A 21,382-nucleotide genomic window follows, 5' to 3' on the forward strand; every position below is an offset into this window, starting at 1 on the left:
CCAAGGCCACAAGTCTATAACAGAATGAACTAACAAGAACCCATTTGTTGTGTCTGCTTCCAGTTTGAAGAGATATATCTAAAATCTGCAGAAGATTTGGACAAGTTAAGAAATGGTAAGATCAATCTCTAAGTGCCTCTGATGAGGGTATCTAGTAGAAGGTACAAGGGGATGTTTGAGCAGCCGGCAATGTCTATGTGTATGGGGCATGATATTTGGACATGGTGCAGAGAGAGAAAGTGGCTAAGATGGAAGGGATGTGGCTCTTTGATCAAGTCTGGCAACTCTCTCCAGACTAAAAGGACCAGACCTCTCAGAGTGTTTGCTACAGGAACAGTCTCCTGCACCCTGAGAAAGCCCTTTTTTGTTTTTGTGCTTGGGGTACCAGGAATGAGCTGTGGTCATCAGCACAGGTTCCCATACAGCCCTCCCCATCCAAGCACATGCAAGAACATGCATTAGACCAAAGGAAGAGAAATAGATGTGGCCAGTGTCTTGAGTTTTTTCTCTCATGGGGGGGCATGACAAGGTAACACTGCAGCACTATTGCAGACTTTGAAGAGCACAGAAAGGGACCCTTACATAAAAAGCTCTCAGAACCTGCCTTAAATGTCACAAACACCATGAGACTTACTCTGGGAACTTCCTGTTTTAAATGGCATCTTGTTGCCAGTCCTATTGTAACTTGTCCCAACCTCTTCCTAAAATATCCATGAAGGTAAATCAACACAAAAATCACTTGAACCTGGGAGGCAGAGGTTATAGTGAGCTAAGATCATGCCACCCCACTCCAGCCTGGGCGACAGAATGATACTCTGTCTCAAAAAAATAAAAATAATAATAAAAAAAGCTGTTTCAAGTGAAATCTTACTAGACAATAATTTCTTTTTCATTTTACGAATTTAGTCATTTCCACAACCATTTTTTTCATCCTGAAAGTCTGGGTTTCATAGACATTTCACTCTTCTTTTCTTCTTCCTTCTAAAGATGGATATTTGATGTTCCAGCAAGTGCCAATGGCTGAGATTGACGGGATGAAGCTGGTGCAGACCAGAGCCATTCTCAACTACATTGCCAGCAAATACAACCTCTATGGAAAAGACATAAAGGAGAGAGCCCTGTATGGTATATTTTCTGTTCTTCCATCCACAGAGAACACAAAATGATTTAGATCCTTCCTTGAGTGGGTAGGACTATGGCAGGGCATCGTGACCAACACCTGGCTGGGCCTTGGGTGTATACACTGGGGTCCAGTATTGAAGAGTATTGAAGAGTCCATGGAGATGAGGGAATAGTGAACATGGGGTGGGTTCAGGCAAGGGTGATTCTAGAAGAGGATGCAGTCCATGGATCCAGCACCTCATGGTGATTTCCAAACACGGATGAAACATGAACTGAGGAGGATGGAGAATCACAATTCCAGGTGCTCAGGACTTCAGAGGCTGGACTCCAACCAACAGGTTAGGACAGGCATAGAATATTTGAGAGTCTGTAGATGAAGGACTGGGGAAGGAAAGCTGCAAAGAAGCCAAATCTTAGGTCCCAGTAACTCCAAGAATGATGACCAGGAACCTAAATTACCAACCAACTATATCACCTGGAATACTTGAGCAGAGCTAGTAGAGGCTGGCACCAAGGATGCTGGGGTTACCTTGACACATGGTTAGAAGGCCAAAACAGCCAGATTGATTCAATACTAGCAAACCCAAGGGGTCTCCTTGCTGTTGTGATCAGACTGCATGATTCCAAATAAATCCTGAATGAAACTGCTGGCAGCTCCTCAAAAACTTTAATATAGTATTACCAATGACCCAGCAGTTCCTCTAACAGGTATATTCCCAAACAATCAAAAATACATTTTTTACATAAATGAATAATGCAAATAACAATATTCACAGTATTCAAAAAGTAGAAACAACCCAAATATTCATCAATCAATAAATGGAGGAGAAAATGCGCCTTAGCCATGCAATGGAAAGATATTTGGTCATGAAAAGGAATGAAGTACCAATGCATGCTACAAGATGGTTAAACCACAACACGTTACATAAAACAAATAAGACACAGAAGGCCACGTACTATAGGATTCTTTTTATATGAAATGTCCAGATATTCAAATCCATAGAGGTAGAAAGTAGATTAGTGGTTGCTTGGAGCTAAAGAAGTGGGGCGTGGAGAAAAACGAAGAATACTGCTAATAGTACAGATGTCCTTATCAGTGTGATAAAAATAATTCTGGAATTAGACTGTGGTTATTTTTACAGATTTCTGTGAATGCACTAAAAACCACTAAATAGTGTAATATAACTGGTGGCAATTTTAGTATGTGAATATGCATCAATAAAGCTCTTGTTTAAAAAGTGTTGTGAAACTCCAGTTTGACACAAAAGAAGAAAAGTTTGCACTGGTTGTAACTGTATAGAGAATTTCACCAGGGAAGGGGATTCTTAGGTGGGGTCTCAAGAAAGGCACACATGGCTAGAGTTGGGCAACAGCACATGGAGAGGGCTGTGGAAACGTGTTTCATGGAAGAAACTGCTAATATGGGGCATAGAAGGAGCCCCTAGGAGGTGTAAAATGATGAGAGAGGATGAGGAATTTGGCTAAGATGGCCAGGGACTCTCTTAGGATTACTTAGGAAGCAGGTCTTTGGCCATTTGACTCACACTAAGTTCATGCACAGAACAAGCCACAACGGAGATGACAAATCTTGGCACAGCAACAGTGGGTACTGGCAGTGATTCCACGGATTTCTCTCATGTCTGTGACCACCGATGCCCTTTTTCCTGTATTAGGTCATATGCGTAACAAAATTTAGAGATCTGTCTACCTCGATAGGTTGTTTTAATAAATAAATGTTAATATACCTGTAAAAATAGAGCATAATATTTAGAGATCTGTCTACCTCGATAGGTTGTTTTAATAAATAAATGTTAATATACCTGTAAAAATAGAGCATAATGACTAGACTCTGAAAAGCACTCACTGGAGGTGAATTATTTTGCCATCACCTGTTACTCTACTCTCTTAGGTTTTTATAAACCTATAAAATCTAAGGCAAAAAGTATTTGACCATTTGGTTGTTTTTGTCTTTTAGGATTGACATGTATACAGAAGGTATAGCAGATTTGGGTGAAATGATCCTCCTTCTGCCCATATGTCCACCTCAGGAAAGAGATGCCAAACTTGCCTTGATCAAAGAGAAAACAAAAAATCGCTACTTCCCTGCCTTTGAAAAAGTAAGTGAAACTGTTCAGTGTTTTGGGGAACTGAGTTTAGAGGCCAGTAGAAAAATAGTGGCTGGGCATTCCTGGGGCCATTGACCTTCACTTTCAGTGAGACTTCGTGAACACCAACGCAGCACTCTGACTCTCAAGGCGTTTTATGAAAATAGGCTTGGAGAAACAATTTTATCACTGATACCCACACTATAATTTTCCAGTAAACTTTTAATTTACTGAACCCCAACATGGAATTACCTGTTCAACAAAATCTCGTGTTCATAAGTAGAACGTGGGCTGTGGAAGGCTCTGGACCACACTAGAGGTTGCTGTTGAGTCTATGGAACCCCACGGACTTTGACTGAATGGGGGCATGATGAAAATGATTCATCAGAAAACATTCTGGCTCCATATGCAGGAAGACAGGATCCCAATTGCCCAACTAGAGAATACTGTAGTGTTTCAGGGATGGATATCTTTTAAAAGGAGAGTGATTGTGGGATGCAGAGGAAGATTTTGTAAAATGCATTATATAGTAAGTTGTAGACATCAGTGCAGTTCACCCGTAAATGCTTCAGCTTGCAGATTATAACATAGTGCCAGTCAGGAGTGAGAGTCAATGCTGTAAGAAAGATGATGAATTCAGGTTCACCCAGGTTTACTACAGATCTCAGGGAGATAGAGCAGGGAATGAGGAGAGCAGACAAGGAGAAATGAGGACTCTGAAATCGTCTCCTTCTGGGGGAAGAGTGTTGTCATGAAGGTGGAGTCGCTGTCCAAGGGAGGTTGGAGAGGGAGGGAGCAGAATGTAGAGCCACGTCCTGAATGTGAGTGCTCCACGCTGTAGGGCCTGGGGCAGACAGAACATGTGGTGGCGGGTGCTATGCCCCAGGCCCATGTGGAAGAAGCAAGCTGGGTGGGTGGTGTAGATGCCACAGTGATGTACTGAGAAGAGAAAATGGGAGCCTGAGCTCCAATTGAGGAGTGAGCAGAGTTACACTTCTTACTCTCTCATTCATTCAAATAATGTGGAGAAAGCTCTGGATTTCTGCACCCATGCAGTAAGGCAACAGAGGTGGGGAAAGTCAGGGTGGAGAGGCTCTGAAAGAAGCAGGGGTCCCAGCCTGGGTGGGCATGTGTTCCTGATCTGATTCCTCCAATTCTCCAGGTCTTAAAGAGCCATGGACAAGACTACCTTGTTGGCAACAAGCTGAGCCGGGCTGACATTCACCTGGTGGAACTTCTCTACTACGTGGAAGAGCTTGACTCCAGCCTTATCTCCAGCTTCCCTCTGCTGAAGGTGACCCATTTCACAGCCCAGAGAGGCAGCCCCACATCTCCCATCTTGGGATCTTGTATCTGGGCCCTGGGACTGTCCAAGTTTTGACCCCAGCCTTCTCCAGGCCTTCAGTGCCCCAGGGTCTCCAAAATGAGCTTCCAGACTCCAATGTTGAGAAATGAAAACACTTTTGTTATGGAAAGGAAATTTGTGGTGCATGCTACCCCACAGAGAGTATTTTGCCTTTTATTCTGGAAAGAACCCAGGGCCCAGCATCCTCCCCATCCCTCTATTTCAATGTGGTTTCTGTTTCTGAATTCTCTGTGACGTCCTTTATCCCACACGTGCACTTGTCTTCCCTCACTGATTCGCTCTGAGCAGGGCCCTTTCCATCTGGTTTCCTCCCTGGGCTCCAGCTCCTGCTGTCAGACATTTTGGTGCTCCCTGCACAGCTCTCCAGCACTCTGCCCCCCACACTGTATCTGTCACAGAGAAAAGGTGGTCCCATGGTTTGTCTTTATATTTTCTATAGCTATTCCCTTTCCCAACTAATTTCCCCGTATTTTTACTTCTGCTTAGAGACTGATCTGTGTTGATATCTCACAGGCACATTATTTTTGTCTTGTCTTATATGAGAGTCACTAATCTACAGGATTAATACTTAAGGAGAAAGATAGGGATGACTGAACTGATTAAAACTTAAAGACATCGTTGGGGAAAATAAAATGAGCTACATGTTCTTGTTCTGATCTTCATTTCTCAGTGGGTGTCTGTTTCTGCCTTCATGCTAGTGCTGATGCAGGGGACTCGCTTGATTTTTGGCAGGAGGGGCTCAGATTCCCTGGGTCGTGTTAATGGTGGTAGCAGGCCTTGGCTTCACTCTCAGGCTGTGCTTTATGAATTACAGGCCCTGAAAACCAGAATCAGCAACCTGCCCACGGTGAAGAAGTTTCTGCAGCCTGGCAGCCCCAGGAAGCCTCCCATGGATCAGAAATCTTTAGAAGAAGCAAGGAAGATTTTCAGGTTTTAGTAAAGCAGCCATGGAGGCCAAGAATTTACAAGACCAGTATTCTAAAGTTTTGCAACAATAAAGTGCTTTACCTAAGTGTTGATTGTGCCTATTGTGAAGCTAATGAACTCTTTCCAATTACATGCTAATTAAATAATACAACTCATATTCGCCCACTTAGTTAAAATTGATTTGCTTTCATTAGGATCTGATGTGAATTCAGATTTCCAATCTCCTCTTAACCTACCACTTCCTTGGAATTAAAAATTCAGTAAAAAAGGAAACTATAGATTATGTGGTTTGTTTGACTTTTCCAAGAATTGGAATATATATATATATTCCAATATATAACAAACAATTTCTCATACAATCTATTAAAATGTCGATGTAGAAATGCACTTCCGACATTTTCAGGTATGCACAGGAGAAGAGTTACCATTCTGGGTAATGGCATAAAGCCATTTTCTTCTTTTCCTGGACAGTCATTTTATTTCTGATAAAAGCATTCTTTCTTATGCATTTGCAAAATAATGATTCTGTCTGCTGTGGATTCCTCAGTTTTCTAGGAGGTGAGGAAATATTGAAGAGCAAACAGACCCACCCTCTGCTCTCAGGCCACCTTGTTGTCCCTTACAGTGTATGTGCTCCTGGCTCATCCTCACTCTGCTCCTTAAGGCTCTGTGGGGCCCCAGGAATGAGCCTTCCCTCACTTCCCTCAGTGCCACTCAGGCCTGGGCTGCCAAGATACAGATGGTATGTGTGGATTACATACAAATAAGTATACGCAAAATCATTTTTCCCTGGTGTGGCACTGTGCCAGAATGCTTAGATTAGGAGTGCTTTCTAGCTCCACCCACATACTGCTCCTATAATGTGAATCTCTCTCAGGACACCTGGGCTTCTGCAATTTGAGCTCTCCTCCTGTTAGAGTGAGCTTCCCCACAGTTGGCAGAGGTGGTTGAGGGAGCAGACAGATACACAGGCTTCCTACCTGCAGCTCCACTTTGCTCTAGTCTCTGTTCCATTTACAACCAGTGTGGTTGTTCTAAAATGCAAATCGGAAAAAAAAATCACAGAATTCTTCAGTGAGTCCTGACTGCATACAGAATGCATCCTCACATCTGTCCTCACTTCTTGATCTCCAGCCCAATCAACCCTCTGAGAATGGTGGGGCCTCTTGCCTTCCTGCCTGGGTGCATCTGCTAGCCCTGCCTGGCAAGCTTCTTCCCAGTGGACACACTTAACACCACCTCATTGCTTCCCAGGAGTGCTGGGCTGTCCTCTGCCCTCCACAGAGCCCCAGGGAGCCTCTAATAACACCTGAGGGCCACTGCGTCTGCTCCCCTGTACTGTGAGCTCATGGTGTGGGGCTTGGCCTGCTGAGTCCCCAGTACTTCTTCACCAACGGACAGTGACATCTGCACAGACCCATGCACAGCTCTATGCACCTCCAGAACCCAGTTATATGAGACTGGGCTTTGAGAACACACAAACCGCCACACACTCTACCTGTCTCTATTCGTTCATCAATTTCTAAAAAAAAAAAATTGGCTCATATACCTCAAATGTTTTGTTAGGATCTTGCTTGGATGCTGACCAAAATAAACAAACTGCTAAGAAATTTTTATGGGACACTTACGTGAACTAGAATGCTGAAGCTTTGATGAAATTAGAGAATTATAGAATTTTAATATGATAAAATTATATGCAACATAATCACAGTGTAATTGTGTTTAGAAAAGAAGTTCTTCCTTTCTAGAGATGAATACTAGTATTTACAGATGAAATGATATGCTGTCTGGGATTTGCTTGTAAAGAATCCCATGGTAGTGGAGGGAGTATGTGGGAGTTTGCATCATTTTCTTGTGGCTCCTGTCACAGATTCCTACAAACAGGGTGGCTTGAAACAACAGAAACGCATTTTCTTACAATTCTGAAGGTCAGAAGTCTGAAGTCAGGGTGTGAGTAGGGCCACATTTCCCTGGAAGCTCTAGGGAACAATCCTTCCCTGCCTCCTACAGCTTCTGGGGGCGCTTGGCATTTCTGGACTTTCATGGATCATGGCCACATCACTCTACTTTCTGCCTGGGGCTTCCAGCACCTCACCCTCTGCGTGTCTGTGTCTTCTGTTCTCTATGTTGCAGGGACACTTGTCATTGGATTTAGGGCCTATCTGGATATTCCAGGATGAGCTCATCTCAAGTTCCTTAACTTCATCTGCAAAGAGACTTTTTCCAAATAAGGTCACATTTATAGGACCCAAGGATTTAGACATGGACCTCTCTTTCTTGGGAGCCAACATAACGTAATCCACTACCTGGTATAGATGAAGAAATGTTGCTGGAAATTGATGAATCCAGGTCATGGGTACCTTCAAGCTTGTTATATTATTCCCTCTATTTTGTATTTGCTAGAATTTTTCCATGTAAATTTTAAAACTATCTTATTTTAGGAGCTCCTACAATGTCCAGGTTTTGTCCCAGACAGTGAGGACTGGACTCAAATAAGAAGGCTCTGCTCTCAGGAGCTCAAGGTCTAAGAGGAAATCTGACATTGAATACATCTTGTCAAATTAATGTAGGGAAAGACACAATAGAGAAAACACAGTAGAAGCTGAAAGTAGAGTATTCCAGTCAGAACAAATACTATGTGCAAAGGCCCAGAGGCCGGGAAGGGTGACTTGAGCAATGCAGAGAGGAAAGAACATAAAAATAGGGTGGCCAGATTTGGCGGATAAGATACAGGACACCCAAATAAATGTGAATTTTTAGATAAACAATCAATACTTTTTTAGTATAAACATGTTTCCTACAGTGTTTGGGACACACTTATACTAAAAAAATGACTGATCCTTTGCCTGGAATTCATATTTACTTGGGTGCCCTGTATTTTGTGTGGCAACCCAGTAAGAGAAGCCTTCCAGAGGGCCATCAGCCTGCCCTTCACAGACATCCCCTCCCAGCTATGCTCCCAGCAGAGATTTTTCATCTGCCTTAGTCCTTACATTCAAGTCATTAAAAGTGAGTGTCGTCAGAAAGCCAGTTTCTACTGACCTACTGTACAGAGAGCAAAATCTGCTGAAATTTTTGGTTAGACTTTTATTGCCAACCTTGAAAAGGAACGTATTAACCAGTTACCTTGTGATAAGAGGATGACTTGCCATTTTTCTCAGAATCTAGTAGGCAGCCCTGTGGCCCTGAAATGTGTGGGAGTGGAGGTTTTTAACTTGACTCTATTCCTTTCAGTGGGAGGGAGCTATTGAAATGAACATGTAGTTTATAAACCACATTAGGACCTCAGAGTAAGTTGTTGAGCCACAAGGGTGACAGCCTTTAACAAAGTAAATACTGATCTTAGAAATCTCCCTATATTACACATGTTCTCCCATCTAGCTCCGTAAACAATACTTTAAAACGTGTCCTTGGCACAAGAAAAATCTGTTTTATACGCATATTAATGCTTTCTCTGTATGCTTGGATGACAGTTTAAAAGTTCTGCATTCACCTGATTTTGGATACATTGTTTCAACTTAAATAATGAACAGACACCCTTTCAAATAAAAGATATTTGTTTCAGAATTAAGCGTTGTAATGGGTATATGTTTATCATAGTAAACTCTGCATGTATTCAGGGAAGTTAAGAAAGACAAATGTTTTTATAGGAAAAAAATGAGGATTAAATAAACATTTTGAAATACTTATCATTCACTACAAACATCAATAACAAGGGTAACGCCAGGCCAAGTTTAAACAGGCAGTTGATGGGCAAGTGTTCTAACAGAAGTATTCTTTTATAAGATTCCAATGGCCTTTGTTCAAGGTTGTGTTTTTCATAGTTTATTTTGTTATCAGATACAAAAGAGTAAGAACATTCTCTTCATGGCCTTTTTCAGCTCTGTTTGTCAGAGTTTTCCTAACATTTTGACTCCTTTTGACTCTGACAACTCTCACAATCGTTAAAGAAATGCAAAAATGAAGAATTTAGAAAACTAGACTATGAGAATTTAATGATAGTAGAAAAATTAATGCCATGAGGGGAAAAAATAGTCACGATGTCATTGTAGGTAATCTGAGAATATGATCATTGCCAGAGGAAAGGTAGGTGTTTATGCTAAAGTTACATTCTCTAGACAAGTAATCAACACACAATTATTGTGAACTTACATTTGGCAAGATTACAGAGTTGGGAATTCCCAGTGACTGGTAAAAGCGGCATACAACTGGACAGTTCCGTGTCGGCAGTTGCTTCTCCAAACCTCCATCTCCTGCTGAGAAAAGAGCCACCAATACTTGCCAAACAGAATTCTAATTTACAACTTGATGGTAGATATCACACATTAATGCTTCCTTCGGGAAGTGCTTTGTGATTTGTTGTCAAGTGTTGATGCCATTGGCTTTTCAATATTTCTTTAAGGTGGTTATGCTCCAAACAGCAGGCAGAATCTTTTGAGAGCAATTTTCTAGAACTTACAGGTGAATCTAAGTCTTTAGAACTTTTAGTTCTATAAAGCAAGATGACTTAGATTAAGGACTAACAAAATTAAAAACAATAATGCCCTTCTTGTGAATTTTCACATTCCTGATTCAACAATTACCTGTTAATCTTTGTCCTTTGCCCAATTAAACACTTGCCTGATAGCCTTGCTCTTTCCAGATTCCTTCTTCCTTAGTCCTTCTGGGTCTACTCAGTGAGCCACATGCATATCTTTATTAATTCTGTTGAATTGTAGAAAATTGAGTCTGATAATCAGGATTGGTTGATCCATTATCTTGAATCTATTATTTAATTTTTCTATTTAATTTTTTCCATATCATTCAATTTTCTCATCAAGAAAGTTCAAAAGATGAAATTATAGAAATCTCTGTGACCGCTAAAATGTGTAACATTGCTATGTGATCTATCCAAGTATCAGTGATATTGTAATACTACAATGCACTTTAGCCCAGTGCGATACACTGTGCTAAAACATACTGTGAGACCTCTCTGCTCTTTGGGAACCTCACAATTTAGTGGGGACACAATGTGTACATAAGTAACCATAATACTTTATAGCTGTGAACATTCAAAATTAAGGTCAATTTATAATAGGAATAAATCGATTTCTGAATGTCAGGAAAACTAGAATCTGATTCAGTCTTTCCCACTAATTAGCTAGATGACAAGTCACATTCTCTATCTAGGGTTCAACCAACTCACAGCAAACCTTGAAAATGGCTAAGGAAAAGTCTCTCATCTTACCCTTGGCACGCCTTGGGCTGGGTAATTCTGCAGGTGCAGGGGCTGTCCTGTTCACGCTAGGATGTTCCAAGGCATCACCGGCCTCCACCTACCTATGTTGAAGCACTACCCAGCACCTTCTGTCCTGATGTGACAACCAAAAATCACTCCAGATATTGCTGAATGTCCTCTGTGCTATGGGAGAAAATATTTTCTGGTTTGGAATCTGTAGACTACATGACTTCTCAAGTGTTAAAATTCAGAATTCCTGATAGAATAACTACATAATTACTGCAGCATTTAACTAGCTCTGTTTTGCCTTGTTTTAGAGACGGGGTCTTGCTCCATGGCCCAGGCTGGAGGGCAGTGGCACAATCACGGCTCGCTGCAATCACAACCTCCTGGGCTCAATCAGTCCTCCCAGCTCAATCTACTGGGTAGCTGGGACCACAGGTGCACGCCATTGCACCTGAGTAATTTGTTATTTTTGTAGAGACATGGTCTCTCTATGTTGCTCATGCTGCACTCAAGCTCCTGGCTCAAGTGATCCTCCCACCGCTGTCTCCCAAAGTGCTGGGATTACAGGTGTGAGGGACCATACCCAGCCTTTATAACTAGTTTTTAAAATGCACCTAAAAGAATCCAGCTAATGTGTATGGTGCCATTAGAATATAAGTCAACAATGTCCTGCAATAAATGTTTAATATTGGGGAAAAATATAAAGGAAAGATTAGGAGCTTCAGTGATGTCCTCCTTTTGGATCTGGATGTGAGACCTGTCTAGGCTATAAAATAAGACACAGGAAAAAAAAATGACACTTGATATAGTTTGGTTCTGTGTCCCCACCCAAATCTCATGTTGAATTGTCATCCCCAGTGTTGGAGGTGGGACCTGGTGGGAGATGATTCAACCATGGGGTATTATCTAAGGATTTAGTAGCATCCCCTTCGTGTTATCTCCTGATAGAGTACTCACGAGATCTGGTTGTTTGAAAGTGAATCTTGCCGTTCACTCTCTCTCCTGCCAGCCGTGTGCTTGCTTCTCCTTCACTTTCCACCATGATTGTAAGTTTCCTAAGGCCTCCCCAGAAGTAGAAGCCTGTACAGCCTGCAGAACTGTGAGCTGATTAAACCTCTTTGCTTTATCAATTACCCAGTTTCAGGTATGTCTTTATAGCAGTGTGAGAATGGACTGATACAAGAAATTGCTACCAGAAAAGTGGGACATTGCTATGAAGATACCTGAAAATGTGGAAGCAGCTTTAAAATTGGGTAAGGGGCAGAGGCTGGAACAATTTGGAGGGCTCAGAAGAAGGCAGGAAAATGAGGGTAAGTTTGGAACTTCCTAGAAACTTGTTGAATGGTTGTGACCAAAATGCTGATAGTGAGATGGACAGTGAAGTCCAGGCTGAGGGCTCAGATGGAGATGAGAAACTTTTTGGGAATGGGAGTAAAAGTCGCTCTTTCGATGCTTTAGCAAAGAAACTGGTGGCTTTGTGCCTCTGCTCTAGAGATCTGTGAGACTTTGAACTTGAGAGATGATTTAGGGTATCTGGTAGAAGACATTTCTAAGCTGCAAAGCATTCAACATTTAGCCTGGCTGTTTCTAACAACATATGTTCATATGTGTTCACAAAAACATGATCTGAAATCTGTCATTGAATCTGAATGAATCAATCTGAAATTGAAACTTATATTTAAAAGGGAAGCAGAGTGTAAAAGTTTGGAAAATTTGCAGCCTGATCATGTGGTAGAAAAGAAAATTCCATTTTCAGGGGATGAAATCAAGCCAGCAGCAGAAATTTGCAAAACTCTTAGTTATTAACATACTGCTCCTTTTGCAAAAGTTTGGAAATTTGCAAAAGTAGCCAAATGTTAACAGCAAAGACAATGGGGAAAATGTCTCCAGGGCATGTCCAGGCCTTTGTGACAGCCCCTCCCATCACAGCATAGAGGCCTAGGAGAGGAAAATGGTTTTGTGAACCAAACCCAGTGCCCTGCTGCTCTGTGCAGCCTTGAGACATGGCATCCTGTGTCCCAGCTGCTCCAGTTCCAACCATGATTATAAAGGGCCCCTGATACATCTCAGGCCACTGCTTCAGAGGATGCAAGCTCTAAGAAGCCTTGGCAGCTTTCATGTGTGTTAAGCCTGCATGTGCACAGAGAGCAAGAGTTGAGGCTTGGAAGCCTTTGCCTAGATTTCAAGGATTTAAGAAAACACCTGGATGACCAGGCAGATGCCTGCTACAGGAGTGGAGCCCTCATGTAGAACTTCTACTAGGACAGTGGGGAAGGGAAAAGTTGGAGCCCCCACACAGAGGCTCCATTGCGGCACTGCCTAGTGGAACTATGAGAAGAGGGCCATTGTACCCCAGACCCCAGAATGGTAGATCCATCAACAGCCTGCGCAATGCATCTGGAAAAGCTGCAGGTGCTCAACACTAGCCAGGGAAAGCAGCCTGGGAAATGTACCCTGCAGAGCCACTGGTGCAGAGTTGCCCAAGGCCTAGGGAGCCCACCCCTTACATCAGTATGGCCTAGATGTGAGACAGAGTCAAACAAGTTGAAGAGGATTATTTTGAAGCTTAAGATGTAATGATGCCGGGCGCGGTGGCTCAAGCCTGTAATCCCAGCACTTTGGGAGGCTGAGACGGGCGGATCACGAGGTCAGGAGATCGAGACCATCCTGGCTAACACGGTGAAACCCCGTCTCTACTAAAAAATAGAAAAATCTAGCCGGGCGCGGTGGCGGGCGCCTGTAGTCCCAGCTACTCCGGAGGCTGAGGCAGGAGAATGGCGGGAACCCGGGAGGCGGAGCTTGCAGTGAGCTGAGATCCGGCCACTGCACTCCAGCCTGGGGGACAGAGCGAGACTAAAAAAAAAAAAAAAAAAAAGATGTAATGACTTCCCTGCTGGGTTTCGGACTTGCATGAGGCCGGCAGCCCTTTTGTTTTGACTGACTTCTCACTTTTGAAAGGAGAGAGTTTACCCAATGCCTGTATTCCTATAGTATCTTGCGAGTAATTAACTTGTTCTTGATTTTACAGGCTTATAGGCAGGAGGGAGTTACCTAGTCTCAGATGAGACTTTGGACTCAGACTTTTGAGTTAATGCTGAAATGAGTTAAGACTTTGGGAGACCACTGGGGCACGATTGTGTTTTCAAATGTTAGGGGCCAGGGGCGGAATGATATTGTTTAACTCTATGTCCCTACCCAAATCTCATGTTGATTTATGATCCCCAGTGTTGTAGGTGGGGCCTGGTGGGAGCTGATTGTATAATGAGGGTGGTTTTCAATGGTTTAGCACCATTCCCCTAGTGCTGTCTTGTGATAGCATTCTCATGAGATCTGGTTGTTTGAAAGCATGTAGCAGCCACCCCTCATTGTCTCTCTCCTGTCAGCCATGTGAAGATGTGCTTGTTTCCCCTTCACCTTCTGCCATGATAGTCACTTTCCTGAAGCCTCCCCAGAAGCAGAAGCCTGTACAGCCTGCAGAACCATGAGCTGATTAAACCTCTTCTCTTTATTGATTACCAGTCTCAGTTAGGTCCCTATAGCAGCATGAGAATGGACTAATATAACACCCATGTGAGAAGATACTGAAATTACAAGAAATGCATGTTGCAAGGCAATGTTTGTGCAAGAATGAGGATTGATACTAGTTTGAAAGGTAGGAAGGCAGATATTTGGGAGGTACATAATCTACTGAACCTGCAGATTGAGATGCTAGCCTGGAAAGATGGAGCCCAACTGGGCAGAAGGGCAAGAGTCCTCAGTTTTCTCAGCCTGGCAGCCTTCTCCCCTTTCTCTGATTTGCTTGGTTAACAGAATCATGATCTCTGGGTTGAAAATGCTAGGAATCCTTTAAAGTGAAATCACTGCTAAGCACATTCTGTTCTGTCAGTTGGCCAGAAGCCTGTTATTCTGACTAGATCTAAACCACTTTAGGGCAGAGACCAAATCCAACCAATTTTTTTTTTTTTGCTATAAGGCATCATCATTGCTTGAGACACTGAAACAGCTCAGTGAATGTTAGGCAGTTTGAATGAAACTTTTTAAAAGAAGAAAATATGCTGAAAACAAGTAATAGAAGAAAGATTAGCAAAATGTCTGCATTTTCAGGTAAGGAACAGGATGCTGTAGAGGAGCAAACATTTTCATCTAGTATTGAGAGTGAGACCCTGCCCAAGAGCTATGAATAGCTGCAGAGAGAAGCAGTGGGGCTCAAGTTTATTCAAAGTAGGTCTGGGAGCAGGATAGGTTCACAGTGCTCAGAGCAGGGAGTGGGTGGGAGCTGGACCTGGCCTGAGGAAAGAGGCCCAACAGATGCAGGGTACGGGAGCCTTTTTCCAGGTTCTAAAACATCTCTTTTTCCGGGTTATAAAACAACCTGGGAACCAGGGATCTGCTGCAGTGTAGGAGTTAAGCAAGGCTGTGTTAATGACGGGTCAGGCCTCCCTGAACCTTCACTGAAAACTTTGTTAACCCAGGTTGACTGGATCAGTGACTATCATTAACCTCTGTACAGGAGCTTTAAAAAAAGAGACTCATTATATGCCTTATTCAAAAAGAAATCTTGATATACGTAAAATCTTATTTTTACCAGAGCTTGATGGGTTAAGAGAGAAAGAGTTAAAAGAGAGAGAGGAGATCCATGTGCTACTCGGTGTGTTCAGAGAGATTCACCCACATCCCAAGAAGTGGGGCAGGAGGTCACTCTCATTATTCAGTTCCTATTATAAATTTTATATACAATATCTCATTTAACTTTCTCAACAGCCCCCAAAAATAGATATAATTCTCCCTATTTTGAAAGGAGAAACTTGAGCTCAGAATTTAAAGAGCCTGCTGAGTCTATGAACCTCATAATGGCAGGAGTTGTGGTTTACCTCAGTCTCCCTTCTCTCTGACAAGAAACAGTAATTAGGACCACCCAGGACCACCCAGAGACCAAGAGTAAATTACTACTGGAATTTCACCATTTGTATTCCTTTCAAAACAAGCCCATTTTCTAGCTGAGGAAAATACAGTTATACTAGTCCTTAACTCACTCAAGTTTTTAGGTTGTCAAAGCAGAGAAAGAAACATGTTTATTGTCATTATTTTCTCCAATCAGGCTCCTGAAAAGTTGCTAACAGAAAGGAAGTCAAGATTCAGATGTGCCCCTCTCACTCTTCCCTTCCAATCTTTAGTTGGTTAATGGAGTCTGAATGGGAAAATATGAAACAATTTCTCAGACAGAAGCAGAGCCAGGTTACAGGGTGGAGTGGAAAAGCTCTGGACCTGCAATCAGAAGGAGTTCAGGCTGACCCAACAGGCACTGGACACTCATATTTGGCTCAGAATAAATCTTCAAATACTTTACAGAGTTTGACTCTTTTCACTAACATTGGTAGTTACTGATTCTATGATAGGAATACAAGGAAGGTAGTGATGCTTTTGTGTTATTTTATACATTAGAAGTTTGTATAAGAAGGGGATAAAATGTATATCAGAAAGTCAATGCAAAGTTAAAATGCATACCACACGAGAGGTGGAAGACAGTGGATTATAACAAATAACCCGTTACAGACTGAGTATATTAATTTGATGATTATTTTATTGTGCACCTACTAACTGCCAGGTGCTGTGTGAGGTTCTGAGGGTAGACAGTGAACAAGACAGACTCAGTTCCTGCTCTCGAGTAGCCTACATATCTATAAGAATGGAGACAAGTAAACAGGTGATTAATATCAAGAGCTTCCAGGAGAACTACCAAACATTCCCCAGTGTTACCAAGTCATCCTTTCAGGGTTTGAGCAAGAAATGCTGGGAGGTGTCTGTAGGACTCCACTAAGCGCTGCCCTCTAGATGTGTCACTGAGAAAAACACCTCCCAGTCCAGACCAGAGTCCCTCAGCCTGAGGGTTTTCCTCGGAGGTAAGTCATGGACAAACTCAGGAGATCTTGTCCCTCAGGTGGCAGCTGAAAAGGAGGGTTTCAGGCAAGGTGACATCCTGTGAAGGGAACTTCTAGTGCGTCCCTTCAGCCTTACAGCCTTACAGCGCTGTGTGGACCTGAACCTCGGGACAGCACTTTCTCCATTGCTTCACGAGGGCCTGGGATTTTAGCCTCACCCTTTCTCAATCCTATGAAGAAATAAGCACCAAGAAATCCAAACACTGCCATTCCAGGTTGTTTTCTTTGTACAAATGAATACCCTGTTTCACTGTCTCCCAGACATCAGCTCTGCAGCTCTGGGATGTGTTCAGAGCCCGGGTAGGAAGAGTTCAGCAGGAGGAAGGGAGGGGGCAAGGCTCAGAGCAAGCCAGGCTCCCTGGTCTCCAACCAGCCTGACTTGAAGGCGGGGGCAGGGCTGACTGCAGCCCTTGCTCGGGCTTCTGGGGTCTCAGTGCCCTAAGGCTGATGATCGCAACCCAGTTCTCAGCCTCACAAGCACATCCCACTTGCCAATCCCACCCCACCTCGGCCACCCTCCTGGCAGGACCACCCACCATTCCTTAGATTTTTCCTGAACTGGATGCTTTATTAATTGCTGGCACACACCCCCCATGATCTCTAGATCCTGGTCCTGTGTGATCATAGATCCACAACAAACTCTGTTCCATGGAGCCAGCTAGAAACCCCCACATTCCTGACCTGTCACCATAAAGAGCTCCATTAAACTGTAAGTAACCACTGCAAACACCACTACCGTTTATTTCTTGATGTATGTGGGTCAGGCCCTGTATCTTGCATTTTGAAAACATTACAATATTCTGTTTAAGGCTTAAAGATGTTAAGTGATGATTCCCAGATCATACAGCTCTTTTGAGGCAGAGTCAAGATTGGTACCAGATCATATCAACGGTGAAATACAGGAAATCTTGATAAGTGTCTACTTTGACTTTTATTTTTATAGATTCTGCCCATTAAGTCAACTGTATTGTTAAGCAATAACTGGTTTTCATATTTGTATTAAATACCTGCATCCACTCAGATCTTCTGATCAGATTGAGACAGCCTTATTGCTGGCTGCCATTCCAACCAATGTGACTGCTCTCAGGACAAGGTGTGATTTATTTCAAAGTTTAAATCACTGGATCTAGATCAACAGTACAGTCTATTTTCATCAATATTAGATTGATTTAATTTTTTAAAGGATGATATGAAAGAGCAGCCATCTCTCAGAATCCTAATAGTGTATATTTAATGAGCACTTATTATACACTTGCTACTTTTCTGAGTGCTTTGCATGACTTTGTAATTTAATCTTCATACCAACCTATAACACATGTACCATAAGTATACCCACTTCATAGGTTAGATACTAAGATACAGAGATATTCAACAATGTGTCCAAAGTCAAGAAGTCAGGACATGACAACAGTGATATTAAACCCACACAGCCATGTCACAAGCCAGAGATTTTCATTAAAAATAATGTTACTGCGGGGACTTTAATTCCTTCCTAAAATTAAGAATTCTATTCTTTTGTGTCCCATATACTCCAGGAGGGGAAATTGTAATAGCAAGAGTTATAACTGTGCAACAGCTATGACCTATTTCACCCTTAGCAGGGCTCCTACAAACTGAGCTGATGTAAATTACAGCAGAGGGCCCTTGGTGGCAGAATCTTTGGTGGCCATTGGCCCATGGCATACCCATGCTGGGGACACAAAGGCTGTGGTCTGATCTCACTCACAGACACATGCTTTCCTAAGATATGACAACACCATAATTAGAAGAACTGCATGTTCCTTTAACTCCAGTGACATCCCCTCTCAAATCATGACCTAATCAGGGAAATGGGAGTGATCAAGGTGGAAGTAAAGTGAACTAGGAGATTGAGCGACTGTGTGCCGTGATCCATACCCTTTTCTTGATGATCTAGTGTGGATTTCAAAATGGCCAGCACCAGCCTCCTCTGTGTGCTCTACCAAGCTCAGAAATCTTATATTTTCCCAATTATGTACCAGACAGAAGCCATTCAAGGTTAAAAGTCTACAGTGCTATGGAATGAATTAACAAGAGCCCATTTACTGTTTCTGCTTCCAGTTTGAAGAGAAATTTCTGGAATCTGCATAAGATTTGGAAAAGTCAAGAAATAGTAAGATCAAGTCTCTAAGTGCCTCTGAGGAGGGTATCTAGTAGAAGGTACACAGGGAAGTTTGAAGAGCCAGGAATGCTTACGTGTGTAGGGGTGTAGTTGGTGATGGTGGAGAGGGAGAAAATCGTAAAATGGAAAGGATGGGCTCCTAGAGCAGGTCTGGCAATGCTTTCCAGGCTAAAAAGGGCCAGACTTCTATTTGTATTTGCTGCAGAGCTATCTCCAGCACCCTGAGGATCCCTTTTCTTGCTTTCCTGCTTTTGGCACCATGAGTGAACTGTGGTCATCATCTCAAGATCACATACAGCCCATCTCATCCAAGGACATGCAAGGACATGTTTTAGACAAAAGGAGTTGAAATAGGTCCACTTTGAATGTGTTTCCCTTATAAGTTTGACAAAGTGATATCTTTGCAATGTTGTATGCTTAGATAACGAGACAGTGTTGAATTGGTTGGAAGTCCGGGTCACAGGGTGAGGAGGGACATGAGCCAGGGTAGCAGCCATGGGGTAAGAAACACAGAGCCTGCCCTGCACACACTGTCTAATGGGGCTATTGAAGAGCACACAAAGGGCCTACCTAGAAACTTCTCTCAGAACTGTATTTAATGTCTTCAACAGCATCAGACTTACTTTGAGAAATTTCCGCGTTAAGTGGCATTTGGCCGGTGGCCCCGTTTCAGTCTCTCGCAACTTCTTCCTAAGATATCATGAAGATAAATCAACACAGACAATACAAGCGACCTATTTTGTAGCTGAATTGGGAATAAAAACATAAATGAAATAACAGGTTAAAAGGTAAAAGAAAGCTTGATAAGAAAAAGCACTTCCAGAAGCTAAAAACAAATTCCTATTTCATTTAAACAGTTACCAGGCAATAATTATTTTTCATTTTATACATTAGTCATTTCCACAACCACTCTTTCATCCCGAAAGGGTGGGATTCATAGAAATTTCACTCTGCCTTTTTTTTTCCTATTTAGTAAAGATGGGAATATATTTTTCCAACAAGTGCCAATGGTTGAGATTGACGGGATGAAGCTGGTGCAGAGCAGAGCCATTCTCAACTACATTGCCAGCAAATACAGCATCTATCAGAAAAACACAAAGGGGAGAGCCCCACATAGTATATTTTCTGTTCTTCCATCAACAGAGAACACAGGAGCGATTTAAGTCCTTCCATGAGTGGGTGGGACCATGGAAGGAGCATCATGACTAGCAGCATGCTGGGCCTTGGGTGTGTATGCTGGGTCCAGTATTGCAGAGTCCCATGGAGGTGAGGAAACAGTGGACATGGGGAGGGTTCAGGTGAGGGTGATTCTAGAAGAGGACGCAGTTCATGGATCCAGCACCCTTATAGAGGTTTCCACACACTGATGAACCGTGAACTCAGGAGGATGGGGAATCATGATTCCAGGTGCTCAGGCCTTCAGAGTCTGGACTCCAACAAACAGCTTAGGCCAAGTCATAGAACGTTTGAGAGTCTGTAGATGAAGGACTTGGGAGGGAAGGCTGCAAAAGAACTGAATCTCAGGTTCCACTAATTCCAAGAATAATGACCAGGAACCTAAGTTTCCAGTCAGTTATATGAACTGGTCAACTTGACTAAGGTTAGAGAGGCTGGTGCCCAAGATACTAGACTTACCTAAAGTGAAGCATTTGATACAGACCTAAGCAGCCAGACTGATTTTGCATCAGCAAAGCTGGGAGGAGGGGTCTCCGCCCGTGTTGGCAATTCCTTGAAAAGTCCAATGTAGAGTTACCAATGAGCTAGCAATTCCACTACCAGGTCTACATCCAGGAGAAAGGAAAACACATCCTCACTAATCCATGCACGGAAATGTTCATAGGAGAATTATTCATCATATGCAAAAGGTGGAAACAACCCAAATGTCCACCCATGGAAGAATGGAGGAAAAAGATGTGCTATAGGAGATAATGGAATATTCTTGGGCTATGAAAAGAGATGAAGTACTGATGCATGCTCCAACGTTGGTAAGCCTTGAAAACATGTGCTGTAGAAGAAACCAGACACAAAGGCCACATGTGACATGAATTCTTTTGTGTGAACCATCCCGACCATTTGAGTCCAGAAAGGAAATCAGTTGTTGACAGGGGCTGGAGAAAAGGGACAATAGGGAATAGCTGCCAAAACATGTGCTACTGCCTTCCCAGGTGATAAAAATGTTCTGGAATTAGACAGTGATAGTATTTGCAGAATTCTGCAAATGTACTAAAAATTACTGAATAATATTCTATAAAGGGGTAGCAATTATGGTATGTGAATACATGTCAATAAAGCTGTTATTTAAAAGTATTCGCCAGGTACAGGGGCTCACGTTGTAATCCCAGCACTTTGGGAGGCCGAGGTAGGCAGATCACCTGAGGTCGGGAGTTCAAGACCAGCCTGGTCAACATGGGGAAACCGCATCTCTACTCAAAATACAAAAATTAGCCAGGTGTAGTGGCAGGTGCCAGCTACTTGGGAGGCTGAGGCAGGAGAACCGCTTGAATCTGGGAGGCAGAGGTTGCAGTGAGCCAAGATCATACCACTGCACTCCAGCTTGGG

General features: G+C 42.8%; 2 protein-coding genes and 1 pseudogene across 4 annotated transcripts in view; all 3 read left to right on the forward strand.

Moving 5' to 3' along the window:
* Nucleotides 1-5,798, forward strand: part of LOC105524820 (glutathione S-transferase A1) — a 58,580-nt gene extending 52,782 nt beyond the window's left edge. The window contains exons 4-8 of one of the 3 annotated variants that reach the window (XM_011960225.1): nucleotides 988-1,120; nucleotides 3,098-3,239; nucleotides 4,390-4,521; nucleotides 4,953-5,009; nucleotides 5,408-5,798. In XM_011960225.1, the coding sequence (XP_011815615.1) occupies nucleotides 988-1,120; nucleotides 3,098-3,239; nucleotides 4,390-4,521; nucleotides 4,953-5,009; nucleotides 5,408-5,530 (587 nt within the window). In that variant the 3' untranslated portion in view covers nucleotides 5,531-5,798. The remainder of the gene's footprint in view (nucleotides 1-987; nucleotides 1,121-3,097; nucleotides 3,240-4,389; nucleotides 4,522-4,952; nucleotides 5,010-5,407) is intronic. The other 2 variants (XM_011960226.1, XM_011960227.1) reach the window with 2 other exon arrangements.
* A 104-nt stretch (nucleotides 5,799-5,902) lies between these two features.
* Nucleotides 5,903-21,382, forward strand: part of LOC105524950 — a 20,789-nt pseudogene continuing 5,309 nt past the window's right edge.
* The window catches only part of LOC105524819 (glutathione S-transferase A1-like), a 31,532-nt gene continuing 18,965 nt past the window's right edge, over nucleotides 8,816-21,382 (forward strand). The window contains exon 1 of the mRNA XM_011960224.1: nucleotides 8,816-8,849. The gene's annotated coding sequence lies outside the window, so the exon portion shown is untranslated. The remainder of the gene's footprint in view (nucleotides 8,850-21,382) is intronic.

Source organism: Colobus angolensis, unplaced genomic scaffold, assembly GCF_000951035.1.
Source record: "Colobus angolensis palliatus isolate OR3802 unplaced genomic scaffold, Cang.pa_1.0 Scaffold51, whole genome shotgun sequence".
Lineage (NCBI taxonomy): Eukaryota > Metazoa > Chordata > Mammalia > Primates > Cercopithecidae > Colobus > Colobus angolensis.